Source organism: Neophocaena asiaeorientalis, unplaced genomic scaffold (assembly GCF_003031525.2).
Source record: "Neophocaena asiaeorientalis asiaeorientalis breed wild unplaced genomic scaffold, Neophocaena_asiaeorientalis_V1.1 scaffold879, whole genome shotgun sequence".
In the NCBI taxonomy this organism is placed as follows: domain Eukaryota; kingdom Metazoa; phylum Chordata; class Mammalia; order Artiodactyla; family Phocoenidae; genus Neophocaena; species Neophocaena asiaeorientalis.
Genome location: NW_020175527.1, coordinates 172382 through 187085, shown reverse-complemented (window position 1 = coordinate 187085; position 14704 = coordinate 172382). Strand labels below are relative to the sequence as shown.

The window sequence follows — 14704 nt, the reverse complement described above, 5'->3', positions numbered from 1 at the left end:
TGGAGATGGCTGTATCCTAACTTTTTTTGAAAATTGATACACATACTTCTTGTTGAAGGTTCAAAGGTAAAACAGTTTTAATTCTTCTGGAGAACAGCTATGGGACACTCTATTTTCACACTTTGCCGTTCAATAAATGTGGGATGGAGAATGAAATAAACTGACAGAATTACCATATCGTAGCTTAATAAAATTCTAAATGACCTGACAACATAAAAAAGCTACCCAAAAAAAAAGAAGAAAAAGAGATTGCTCCCTGATAATCATTTTACAAGTAAATAACATACAACTAAATATCTAACATGACCAGAGCCCAGAGAAGCAGAGTAAAAACACTAACATTTGGTAAAAGAAAAATGCATATATACCCCTGTGATCTGAAAAAAATTCCTAAATGTTTGTTTGAATAGCAAATTACAGCTAATCAAAACATCATTCTAAAGGCACTGAGGCAGAGAAAACAAAAGTGCTGAAGAGAATTCAAACCACCTAATCTGCAGAAACCACTGGTTTCCTTGGTTCTGAGTCCGCTTTGTCTTTCAGAATGATCTTTCAGAAGAGAACACAGAACACTATTACAATGGCCTTGGAAAAAGGGACCTCTGCTTCACCACTCTGGCTCTCCAGTAATGCTTTATTTGGCAGGGACTATTTAAATTCAATTCCCCACTAAATTCAATTCCCCACCCCTCAACTAGCTGACATTTATCTAATACTATCCTTTTCCAGGCCTAAGGAAGTTTAACAACAACAACGAAAAAAAACAAGTTACTAAAGGATACACCATTCACAAAATGGAAATCTAAGTCTCCTCTCTTCATGTATCTGTTCCTTTCAAGGAAGGGCATAAAAATGGGGATGAGGAAAGAGAGATACCAACTAGGAATTTGACTCTATATTATAAATTGGTCAAATGAATGGAAACAATGATTCCTCTGGACTGAAAGTACCACTGAGGTGCTTAACATGACAGCTGTGATACTTCCAAAAGATTCTCCAGGAGTTCAATTTGGAAAAGTAATCTGTCCCAGGAGAGTAGACCAAAGAAAAGGTCTTGGGCTCTTTAGTCAAGTTTTGTTATTTTCCTTTGTATAACCTTCTCTGGGCTACTTTTTATCAATGTAAAGACTAGAAACAAGAAAAATTAAGAAATTAACAGCACTGGTTTATTTCCCATGAAAAGCTATTAAAAAGCATTTTCAAAAGTGTTATTCAGCTGCTAATGACACCATCACTTTTATATTTGTAGAGATCATTATCAATGTTAAAGAGCTTTCCTATATATGCTCTCATGTGGGGCAAAAAGTATTATCTATTTCATAGAAAAATACAGTGAAAGTAGTAATTTGCTTAAGGTCCCAATGACTAAAGACTAAATTTTTTTCCGTCTCCTAAACTCTCAGCTCTAACATTTTTAATTTAGTATCTTGCTGTTAGGGTTGGGAGGGGGGTAACCTTTTTGGCAATGATGAATAGAAATTTAATTTAAAAAATGTTCCACCACAAATAGCCTGGCAAATAGCCACTCAGGCAGAAAGAGTAATGATTTATGCTACACAAATAATAAAGTACTATGAGGTTTTATTTGTTTACCAGCTAATTTACTTCCTGGGGGGGATTTCTCACTCTAAAACAGCAATTCCCTACCAAGAGTTCCCAAATGCCAAGAAGTCCATAAAAGGAGTAATGGAGTTGCCAAGGTATGCTAAATATTTCAAAAGGACTAAAACAAAGTCCTACACTAGCTCCCAATAAGGCTGCACAAGTTATTAAAACGAGCTGCTTTGATTTTAGGTGTGATCATAACTGGATGTTAGCACTGACTGGCAATTAGATCTATTTACTGAAAATGGAAAGACAATACTTCTAAGTTTGCATGACAAACTTTCATATCATGAGTTCACAGAAAACAAATTTTTTAAAAAAGACTCCTTGAAGTTGAAAATAGCACTCTTTCCCTTTCATACTTAAGATTAGGACAAATTTATAAAACAGAAAAAAAATTTAACTTCATTCCCTTGGCCTAAAGAGTAACACATCTATGCCTTGTTTTTTTTTTTGGTTTGTTTTTTGTTTTGTTTTGTTTACTTCTTAAAACGCTTTCATGTGAAGTCAAATTGCAGATTTCCTATCGAACCCTAAGTGGCCTTTTAAATATTTATGCACTACCCATGACACTTTCTTGATGTTTTCTCTGCCCTTTTGACCAACTCTTGGCAGTTAACTTACATGGTAGTTAAGATTTTTGTTCCAACAGAATATAGCTAAAATGGTGGCCATATCATCAATAGTACAAATATTTACTGAGCATTTAGTGAGAGGAAGATGAAAAATATAACTACAGAATATTCCCCCCTGCCACCATAAAAAAGGCTTTTAAAAACTACACAACTAAAAAAAAAAAACTCCACAACTATTATAATATTAAGAAAACATAACCAAAGCAATAAACAGTTAAGGACTATAGAAGACAGGAAAGGAAATAGATATCAGCATAAACAGCTTATGACTAGAAGAGCCTTGGGGATGGTCAGACATGTCAAGACAGATTGGGGTAGGGTAAGGGGCACATTCCACATGGGAAAAAATGCTGATGCAGAAGGCTGAAAGAAAAAGGGGGCAAATATCTTCAGAGGACTACTCAGAAACTGACATGCAGGTGTATAAGGAAACAACTAGTGAGGTACCATTCACTCAAACATTACAGAAACTGCCTAAGGATGCTTCTTGATAAGCATGGAGAAGACAGGGCCTGGCATGTAGAAGAGCTCAATAAACATATGGGAATAAGAGGAAATAAGAGGAAAAGTTTTTTAAAAGATAGATCAAAATTATTATTATTTTTTAAGAGCTAAAACTTTTTAGAGAATAGCAAATCAAACACAGTAGACAGGTCCTGACATATGAAATCCAGCCCCATTTTTTCCTTGCTCCTTCCCCTCTAAGAAAATGGCATCAGCAAGAGCAAACTATGGTGATTTTATCTAAACGCTCAGCCATGCTTAAAGAGTCTTTATCTTTTGCAGATACACACCGAAATATTTACAGATGAAGTGATATGTCTGGAATCTGCTTCAAAATAATCCAAGGTGGGGTATAGATGAAATAAGATTGGCCAAAAGTTTATCACTCTTGAGGCTGGGTACGTGGAGGTTCTCCACACTATTCAACTTTTTATATGTTTGATGTTTCTCCATAATAATGTTAACACACATTCGTATACACTGAGCATCTACCATGATAATGTGTCATAATTCACTAACATCTCAATTTGAATAGTTTGTATTAGTGGTACCATTATACTAGTCCCCACCAGAACCTCCTTTTGCCAGGTGCCTCTAATTCACTTCTTGTTCCACTTCCTAATCCAGGTCATCACTCAGTATCTTTCTGTGCAGCTGACTCCATCAGCCTCCAATATGGCTCTCAATAGGGCACTGCTGGCATTTGAAGTGGGGTAATTCTCTGTCGTGGCAGACTGCCTGAACATTACAAGACATCTGGCATCCCTGTACCCCTGCCACTAAATGCCAGCACAGCACAGCAACACCACCATCCCACCCCCACTGGGATTACCAAAACCACACACTTTTCCTAATGCCACCCACTGTACAGAACCACTCCTAGTCCTGGATGGCAAAAACATCTTCCCATTTACCTAACTCAGCAGCTCGCCCACAAGCCTACAAGTTCACTCTATCATTGAAACCAGCCCTACTTTTTCCTGGCCATACCTGAACCTGTACCAGAGTAATCATCATTCAGACTAGCCAGTCTCTTTATTATCACCTACTTCATGCTCACTACTACTTCCTGTTTTCCATTCTTGGAAAATCTTCACCTTCACCAGCCTATATCCTGGGCTTCTCAAGACTCATTATAACTTCTCTATGCCTAATCAATCCACATTTTCTCAAGCTTTGCTGTCTTTTTTGGATGGAGTTTCCTCTGCCCGAAATGCCCTTTCCTTCCCTTCCAAAATTCTACTCACCTATGAAAGCCCAACTCCACAATCAGCCTCTCCTCAAGGCCTTCTGTGAAGCGACCCCACCACCACCAAAGTCAAAGTTAATTGCTCTCTTTGGCTTTCATGATGATACCATAGAACCTGGTCACACTTCGCTGTGTAAAACTCTTCCCCCAAGAAGACTAAGTTCTGAAAGCAGGGACTGCGCTACCCAGTTGTGCAAAACCAGCGCCTAGAAAAGAACACCTGAGTACAGCTCTTTACTGAACTTTTTTTTTCTGAAATATACACCTGCTCCCCAGTATTCTGAAAACACTTTAATGTTAATTATCATAACTTCAAGGCTTTTACAGACTCCGGAGCGCCAGGTACGCTGCAGGGTAGGCACTTAAGTACCTACTAACTTAACAAAAGGGAGTTTAAAGACGCCAGACTCGGTTTTAGCCATATTTACAGAGGAACGTGAAACCTTAACTCCTGTTATAAGAGGCATATTCCGCAGTATGGACCAATACCCTAAGTCAATTTCACAACGAACAGCCTCATCATACACTTTTATGAAGAAACTTATTTAACGTTTCTTTTTTTTTACGCGTTTCTGACGAGATTTCAGATGAAGTTAAAGAGTGAGCTTTAAAGGGTCTTCTCGGCTTTGGGACATAAAACAATCCTACTGGGCAGCAGACCTGGGCACGTATCGCCTTTCGCCAGCTCCTAATCTGAACGGCTTACCCACAGGAGGGGCTGCACAAACATACTCCCAGAACACCTGCCGCATCCAAGGTCCAATGCGCCTTCGGAAACGCGTTAGCGCGGAGCCAGGCCAGCAGGAAGGGGATAATTCAAACAGTGCCAGAGGCTGCATTCTAAACTTTTTTTCCTCAAATGCGTCAGTTTTCAATGTTAGCTTTTCCTTAAGCACAAACTTAAAATATAATTGGGGGAATACGAGGAACCAGGGAAATCTGACTCGAGAAGGACGCGCTCAAACTTGAGGGCCCTTCGCCTGCCCCGCCGGGGCTCAAACAACAGCCGACCCGCCGCACCGCGGCCCCGGAGGCAGGCCCCTGGCTGTGGGCGGCCATGGCGACCCAGCGAGGGCTCGGCCGGCAGCGGTCTTCCACCTCAGGGCGCGGCGACGGGGGCCGAGAGGGACCAGGAGTCCCAAACAGGCCGGCGGGAAGAGCCGGAGAAACGAGCAGACCGCCTCCTCCCACCCGAGCCGCGCGCAGTCCCGGCGGGGCTGGGCCGGGCCCTTCTCCGGGGAAAGGGGCGGGCCCGCCCCGCCCGGGGGTCCGAGGGGCCTCTCCGGGGCAGGCTCCCCTTTGTCCAGGGACTCTGGGCGCCCCTTTCCTCCCCGGCCCGGCCCTACAGGGCTGCGGCCGGGCGTCTCACCGTGATATTGCAGTGGAGTGTGAGCGGCGGCGGCGGGGAGTGAGGGCTGCCCGGCGGCGCCGGTGGCGGCACCAGGAACTGGCAATGCAGCTCGTCCAGCTTCCAACTGACGATGCGGAATCTCTCGTGGTTCTTGTCGAAGATGGACGCCAGGAACTTCAGCTCGGCCTTGAGCCCTGACACGGACATCTTCCCCTCATCTCAGGAGGGAGGGGTGCGGAAGGTTTTTTTCTCGCCGTGACCCAGCCCCCTTCCGCCCGGCCCAACTGCTCTGCTCGCGCCCGCGGACGCCAGGCTCGGGCCAGCAGGCGCCCCGGCCCTCTGATCACCAGGAACCTGAGACCCCCGCGCTGCCCTGTTCCCCAGCCCTGGAGCAGACACGTGCGCGGCCTACTGCGCCGGCCACGTCGGCGGGGCAGCGGACGCGCGCCGGCCCCTGGGGGCGGTGCTCCGCGAGGCTACGAGCGGGCCACCCACTCACCTGACCCAGCCCCGGACCCTCCCTGGTGGGAGACTGCGGGCTGTGAGGAGCATTCGGGACCCGTATCGGCCCACCTAGCTTCATCTCCGCTATTCTCATCCTAGTCACCTAGCCACCACTTTAGCCTGAGTTCCTGCCAAGACCTTCTCGCCGGACTCTGCTCACTCCTTTGCCCTCAAACAATCCTTTTACCAAAAAATGATAATTTGGTCTCTGCCGGCTGCTCCCTCCCACCTCTCGCAATTTCATCCTTCCCCTTACCCACTACCTCTGTTCACTCTGGCATTCCTTTTCTCTCCCTCTTTCCAGCCTTGAGCTTTTGTCATTGCACAAGCTTAAGATAACTCTCTCCACCTCCCATGGAGGCAGGGCTGGCCTATTTTCAGTAAAGTCTTAGTTCAAATGTCATCTCAGAAAGGGCCTCCCTGACCACCTAATCGAAAATAGCCACCTAGGCATGGACATATATACACTACCAAATGTAAAATAGATAGCTAGTGGGAAGAAGCCACATAGCACAGGGAGATCAGCTTGGTGCTCTGTGACCACCTCGGGGGGTGGGGATAGGGAGGGTGGGAGGGAGAGGCAAGTGGGAGGAGATATGGGCATATATGTATATGTATAGCTGATTCACTTTGTTATAAAGCAGAAACTAACACACCACTGTAAAGCAATTATACTCCAATAAAGATGTAAAAAAATAAAATAGCCACCTAGTCACCCTGTATCACATCATCCTATGTTAATTTCTTTCTCATCACCTGTCACTATCTGATATTTTTCCTGTTTATTTATTGTTTCTGCCCAACATGAATGTCTTATGCAGAGCCATAGTCCCAGAACCTAGAACAAGGCCTTTTATGTAATAGACACCCAATGTTATGAATATATGCTCCTATCTGGAATCCACAGCACTTAACACAATCCCTGGCATATTCTAGATGCCCCCAAAATGGATGGAGGACTGCGTGGCAGTCCAAAGGAATATAACATAATTAGGCAGGTAATTAAGTGTGTTTAGTGGTATGTCCTAGAGGCAGGACCAGTTTCATGGGTGTGCAACCTGTAGTTGCATAGGGGTCCTGGTTTAGAAGGGCCTTGTGCTTGGTTTAATGCTCTGCTAATAATTTTCCAACAAGGGGCTCTGCATTTTCCTTTTGCACTGGTCTTGACTGGAGGTACCTAGCCTTCTCTGGTCCCTAAATGTATCCTACTTCATGATCTACAAATGGTTCCTTGTCTACTGGTCCTTTAGATAACAAAATTCAGAACAACACTGGGAGGTAGTAAGTCCACTGAATGGGGAACATTTTAAAAGTTTTTATTTTCATTTACTTCTGAGATATCATATCATGTTATATTGCCTTTCAAGGGGTCACAGACCCCTCTGAGAATCTAATAAAAGCTATGATCCATCTTCCCAGGAAAATACCTCTGCATGTAAAGTGTTATATTTATGGGGATTCCTGGCCCTGGCACTAGAGGTATCACTATGAACTGGGACTGGGAGAAGAAGGGGTTCCAGTCCTGAGCTCTGAGCCAGAAATAACTAGGATACTGTATTGGCATTATTGCTGGGTTAAGCACAAGTATGGCTTGCTGCTTTTCTTTCCTTCAGTCCCCAGTACTCTTGGGACCCTAACAGGCATGGCAGTCACAGACAAGGACTTGAGACAAAGAGAACAAATTGTTCAGAACTTGGTATGACTTTGAGAAATAAAATTCCCTGAATAAGTTATTTAATCTATCTAAACTTTATTTTGTTATCTCTAAATTGCTATGAGAAAATAGAGCTCTATAAATTGCAAACTTTTACTAGTTATATCTCAGAAATATATATATATATTAATTTCACAATCCCATTTTTTGAGTATCTGCTGTGTTTCAAGCCCTAAGAGAGCTAGAAATGTAAATAGATACAGTCCCTGAATTCAGGAAGCTTAAAATCTAGCATCAGAAACAAAACATTGTTTCCTGGTGCAAATAACAGAAAAATGTGACTTAAAGTGGCTTGGACAATAAGGAAATATATTACTTCACATAATAGGAAGTCCAGAATCAGGGCAGGCACTAGGATTGGTTGATTAAAGCTTTGATAATATCAAGAGCGCAGACTCTCTATTTCCTTTGTCAAGATGACAGCAAGGTGGCTGGAGCTGTTCTTGCAGGTCACATCCAGACATAACAACATCCAGAATCGGAAAGGACTGTTTCTTCCATGTCTCCTTCCAAGACATGGGGATTTTCCAAGAATATACCCAGCTGACTTCTCTTCTGTGTCATTGGCCAGAAATGTGTCACAAGCCTACCCCTAAAACAATCACAGGTAAATGGATAGGATCATTCATTGGACTTCCAGTCATCTGGGTTGGAATGGATATTGGGGAGTCAACCATAATGTCTACTACAGACTCATAAATAAAGACAACATCAGATCACATTTGATAAGAGGTTCAAACTACTGAACTATGACATATCAGAGGAGGAAGAAATTAATTCCAGAAATTATTTGCATTAAAGTATGGCCAGGTTCAGAGAACATCCAAGAGCCCAGCTGATTATATAGTACAGCAAGGTGCCAAAAAGAAGATATAGTTGAGACTTTATTTGAGCCTGGATTTTGGAACCCTGAAATACCTGGGACTACTACAGTTTCATTTGGTGAGAGTCACCACTTTTAAGAACATTAATCTGGCATTTGTGCACAAAATAGATTACAATGGGTTTAAAACTGTGAAGTAGCCAACGAAGAAGAGGCAGGAAACCCAGATTCTAGATCTGGCGTGCCATTAATTTCATGGGGCAAGTCACATCCAACTCAGACATTCTCCAGCTCCAAGCAATAGAGTCTTTTGGATTGGTCCAAGTCAATAGTGAGAAACACTGAAATAGAAATGGCGGTGGGCATGGAAAGACTACACTGATTCTAGGGATATTTCTAGAGTAGAACTGCTAGATCTTAGAGCTGATTCAGGGATAGAGGAAGGGAGAGAAGTGTTGCTTTGTTTAAAGTAACAATTTGAAATTTCTACGGCAGGTGGCTGGGAAGGAGTGATACTATTGACACAGCCAGACAAAGACGAATTTGAGGTGCTGATGGGACCTCACACAGAGAATTGTATTATAGGTCTGGAGTTTATAAGGGAAGTCAGAGCAAGGGACATATACTTGTGGATCAGCCAAACGGGATGATAGTCGAAGTCGAAAGTCAGAGGATGACCCGTGTGTCAAATTATTTGTGGAAAGGGCAAGAAAGATCAGGACCAAGAAAAAGCCGTGGGCTTTAGGGATTAGGAGGTCAATGGTGTTTTAGAGAAAACAGTAGAATGATGGGCATGGGGTGGAAGTGGAGACAGTGTATGTAGACTACTACCTTGAAAAGTTTCAGAGTGATGAGAAAGAAAAATGAAGAGTCATGTAGTAGCATAGCAAAGGGAAGCTATGGGGTTTTGTATTGTTTTTATTATAGTATGGACAGAGGTGGATTTACTGTGTCACTTAAGATTTAGGGCCCCTTACACAGGCACAGGCCCCCTTCTGTATAAATATTAGCTTTTGGTTTTAAGTGGGTATTTGTAATTTTGTATTCTTTTTCTTGAAGAGAGCTCTCCAGATTGAATAAGCTTCAGGCCCTACAAAACCTGGATCTGCCCCTAAGGAGAGAGCCATTTACAGGCAATGAAAACTGAAGACACAAGAGGGGAGATGAGGCGTAGAACTAGGTTCTGGAAGAGGAGGGAAAGGACGGGATAAGGAGCTACTCATAGAGAGGAATTCCCCCTCCAAGGAGGATGGGGGTGGGGGAGAGAACTGGGGAACACACAAAGAAATGTTGAGTTAGAGTGGAGGGTTGTTGAGAGACCTCATGCTGAATAAATGACCTCGAATATAGCAAGGCACGTTCAGGGATGGGCAAGACAGATAAATACAGAAGTCAGAGGACAGCGGAGCGCTGACAAAAATGGGTTGAAAACTCTGACCACGGAGTCCCACCTGGATGCACATGAAGGACCATGAGAAGAAGCTGGGCTTGAGAGTCTGGAAGTCTCCAGGGAGACAGAGCAAGTTCAGTATGAAAGAAGAGTGGGAGAAATCACAACGTGTACAGAATTGCAAACTTCAAGAACTTGAATGTGGAGTAATTCCCAGTGACAGCATATTCCATGCATATTCCATGCTACTCTGTTTCAACATATCCTGTAGGGCTACTCTCAAATGCCTTTATCCTTTTTCAAGCCTTCCCTAGTCCTCTAAAATGAATTTAATCTCTCCTTTTCTCCAATTTCCCAGTACCTTGCCTGTTCCGGCACTTATTTCATTGGTTTTGCCTTGGTTATGACTTGCTGGTTTTAGGTTTGTCTCCTCTACTAGATTATAAACTTCTTGTCTTAATCGTCTTCATATCTGTAGCACTTAGCCCAATCCTTGGGACATAGAAAGCACCCAGTGAGTGATCACAGAGTGAACATAGCCTACTGGAAGTGAAAGCCATGTAACGTCTTCAATTAAAGAGACTGCAAGTAAATTGTGAGAGAAGTGATCTAGTTTCAGTGAAATCTCAGGGAAGCTGCGAGGACCTCTCTCGCTCTCTCCCTGTCCGAAGAGCGCACACATCATTATGTGGCCGCATATGCCCAAACCACGGTATGCCCAAACCACAGGGCTCCTCACGAGGCACAGGAAACGGGGCCCATCCCTGTTGAAATGAACAAGTGACTCATTATTCTGCTGCAGCCAACTCAGCCAGAAACTCTTCTAAGCTGAAATTTTCACAAGTTTGGGCTCTGGCTTATAATAAAACTCCTATCTTTGATTTTACTTTTAGTTACCGATGCCCACCTCTTGCCTGTATTGTAAGGGGCTTTCACCAAGGTGCAAACACGCTGAAATTGTGTAAATTTGAAGTAGATATGCGTATGAATATTATTCTGGGGAGAAAGTCGAAAGCACCACTATCCTGTAGAACTTTCTGTAGTGATGGAAGTGTTCTGTATTTGCACTGTCCGCTAGCCATATGTGGCCATTGGGCACGTGAAAAGTGATTAATGTGACTGAAGAACTGAAAGTTACTTTTATTTAATTGTAATTAATTTAAATTTAAATAGCCACACATGGCTAGTGGCTACCATATTGGACAGCACAGCGCTAGGTTATTCTATAATACCTCAAATTAGCTCAGTCCAGCACTTTTTAAAACATGTCTGTCCTTCCTTACTCCTTGAAAGCAGCGACCATCTGTTGCTAATTACCATATCTTCAGTGCCTGACAGACTCAGTGTTTAATAAATGTTAAATGAAGACCAAATTTCACATTTTCTCTGAACTTAGTTTTCTTATTTCTAACATAAAGACAGTGTGCACTAAGATTTCTTCTAGCTCAAAAAACAAAAACAAAAAACCCTAAGACTCCAGTAAGCAAATATTCACTCATTCAACAAGTATCTATTGAAGTAGCCAAGTTACTCCAACATTGTAGCAACCTGAGGAAACTATCATTATACTCCCGAACAACTGAATTTCAGAAAAGGGAAGTAATTTGCCCAAGATCATGCAGCAAGTAACTGACCAAGTCAGAATTCGAACCCAGGTCGGTCTAGCCGTTTCCACTATAATCCTGCTTCTATATAAATTATAAATAAAAATGTAAATTTAGATAAATATGAAATAGCAAATAACTTAGCATTGAGAAGGCAGGGCAGCACAGAAACTTCACTGGAGTGAGATATAGATCTTCCTGTTAGGAAGATAACAGGTTCTACAGACAGATTCCTGATTGCTGAGTGAGGGCTGCCAGCTCCTTCAGGAAGACCACCTGGTCTATTGAGTAGGGGCACATGCTCCTCCAGAGAGGCTACTTAATACAATGGGAGGAACTCCCGACCCCTGATGCTGACGAAAGGAGACAGGAGGGAAATCAGCCTGAGGTTCATTACAGTAAATCCCTAGAAACCTTTCAGAGAATTATCACCCCTCCGTCATCAGCATATGAAAGATTCAAATAAAAAGATTCCCTCCTTATCCCATCCACTTGGGAATTCTGTCACATTCTTACAAAATGTTCTTTTGGAATGTTTAAGGTTAATGAGTGAGAACATCTTTCTAGAGCTAGGCATAATATACCTTCAACCCAGTAATTTTTCAAATGTAAGCATTTATCCTGAAGAGCTACTTGAGCACGTATGTCAAGATTTAGTTACCAAAGGGAATGTTACTAAACGCATCAAACATTTATGAGCCAATTGGAGAAATCTGAACATTAAATATTTGCTGATATTATGGAATTATTGTTTAATTTTTTTGGTGTGGCAATAGTATTGTTATTGCTATTTTATTTTTCAAATGAGAGTTATCTTTTGGAGCTACTTATTGATGAAATTTAAAAATTCATTAAAATATTTATTCCAGCTCTTTTTATAATAGTAAAATATAAGGAGGGACCCAGTGCTTAGAATTGGATGTACCAATGTAAGTTTTTGTCTGTCCTCACAATGGAATAACGTGCAGCCATTAAAATCAAGTTGTGTTTATATATCCGGAAGGGTATACCAAAATGTTAACAGTGGTCAATTCTCTTGAAAAGTGGCACATAGGCAACTATAGCTCATTCCCCTCCAGGGAACTCTGAGAACATTACAGAATATGCCTCAAAGTTATCCCGACCATGAGGGAAGACGCTGGTGTTCATTCACCAACTCCCCGTTCGCTGTTGGTCATGGGCTGAGTACACTGTGCATGACAGAACATGCCCCCCACGATAGAAGGTTGCATATGATCACAGATTTCCTTTTTTTTTTTAGTTATTTCTGAGATATACATTTTAAAGTAATAACTAGAATCATGACGTACGACATTATACCAGAACATATAAGATTTTTAGAAATTTCATGTAATGTTTGTAACATTATATTAACATATTTACATACAAATAACCCAAAGAAAGTTTAGTATTAGTTGTTTGTTTGTTTGTTTATACTGCAGGTTCTTATTAGTCATCAATTATATACACATCACTGTATACATGTCAATCCCAATCGCCCAATTCAGGACACCACCATCCCCACCGCACCGCGGTTTTCCCCCCTTGGTGTCCATATGTTTTTTCTCTACATCTCTGACTCAACTTCTGCCCTGCAAACCGGTTCATCTGTACCATGTTTCTAGGTTCCACATACATGCATTAATATACGATATTTGTTTTTCTCTTTCTGACTTACTTCACTCTGTATGACAGTCTCTAGATCCATCCACGTCTCAACAAATGACTCAACTTCATTCCTTTTTATGGCTGAGTAATATTCCATTGTATATATGTACCACATCTTCTTATCCATTTGCCTGTCGATGGGCATTTAGGTTGCTTCCATGACCTGGCTATTGTAAATAGTGCTGCAGTGAACACTGGGGTGCACGTGTCTTTTTGAATTATGGTTTTCTCTGGTTATATGCCCAGTAGTCGGATTGCTGGATCATATGGTAATTCTATTATTAGTTTTTTAAGGAACCTCCATACTGTTCTCCATAGTGGCTGTATCAAGTTACATTCCCACCAACAGTGCAAGAGGGTTCCCTTTTCTCCACACCCTCTCCAGCATTTATTGTTTGTAGATTTTCTGATGATGCCCATTCGAACTGGTGTGAGGTGATACCTCACTGTAGTTTTGATTTGCATTTCTCTAATAATTAGTGATGTTGAGCAGCTTTTCATGTGCCTCTTGGCCATCTGTATGTCTTCTTTGGAGAAATGTCTATTTAGGTCTTCTGCCCATTTTTGGATTGGGTTGTTTATTTCTTTAATGTGGAGCTGCATGAGCTGTTTATATATTTTGGAGATTACTCCTTTGTCCGTTGATTCGTTTGCAAATATTTTCTCCCATTTTGAGGGTTGTCTTTTCGTCGTGTTTATGGTTTCCTTTGCTGTGCAAAGGCTTTGAAGTTACATTAGGTCCCATTTGTTTATTTTTGTTTTTATTTCCATTACTCTAACAGGTGGATCATAAAAGATCTTGCTGTGATTTACGTCAAAGGGTGTTCTTCCTATGTTTTCCTCTAAGAGTTTTATACTGTCCGGTCTTACATTTGGGTCTCGAATCCATTTTGAATTTATTTTTGTGTATGGTGTTAGGGACTGTTCTAATTTCATTCTTTTACATGTAGCTGTCCAGTTTTCCCAGCACCACTTATTGAAGAGACTGTCTTTTCTCCATTGTATATCTTTGCCTCTTTTGTCATAGATTAGTTGACCATAGGTGGGTGCGTTTATTTCTGGGCTTTCTATCTTGTTCCATTGAGCTATGTTTCTGTTTTTGTTCCAGTACCATATTGTCTTGATTACTGTAGCTTTGTAGTATAGTCTGAAGTCAGGGAGTCTGATTCCTCCAGCTCCGTATTTTTCCCTCAAGACTGCCTTGGCTATTCGGGGTTCTTCTGTGTCTCCATACAAATTTTAAGATGATTTGTTCTAGTTCCGTAAAAAATGCCATTGGTAATTTGATAGGGATTGCATTGAATCTGTAGACTGCTTTGGGTAGTATAGTCATTTTCACAATATTGATTCTTCCAATCCAAGAACATGGTATATCTCTCCATCTGTTGGTATCATCTTTAATTTCTTTCATCAGTGTCTTATAGTTTTCTGCATACAGGTCTTTTGTTTCCCTAGGTAGGTTTATTCCTAGGTATTTTATTCTTTTTCTTGCAATGGTAAACGGGAGTGTTTCCTTAATTTCTCTTTCAGATTTTTCATCATTAGTGTATAGGAATGCAAGAGATTTCTGTGCATTAATTTTGTATCCTGCAACTTTACCAAATTCATTGATTAGCTCTAGTAGTTTTCTGGTGGCATTTTTAGGATTCTCTATGTA

At 41.6% G+C, this 14704-nt stretch overlaps 1 protein-coding gene across 1 annotated transcript in view; it reads right to left on the bottom strand.

The window, feature by feature from the left end:
* The window catches only part of UBE2Q2 (ubiquitin conjugating enzyme E2 Q2), a 65500-nt gene extending 59920 nt beyond the window's left edge, over window positions 1-5580 (bottom strand). The window contains exon 1 of the mRNA XM_024768978.1: window positions 5363-5580. Within this exon, the coding sequence (XP_024624746.1) occupies window positions 5363-5551 (189 nt within the window). The 5' untranslated portion in view covers window positions 5552-5580. The remainder of the gene's footprint in view (window positions 1-5362) is intronic.
* Window positions 5581-14704: the final 9124 nt, after the last annotated feature.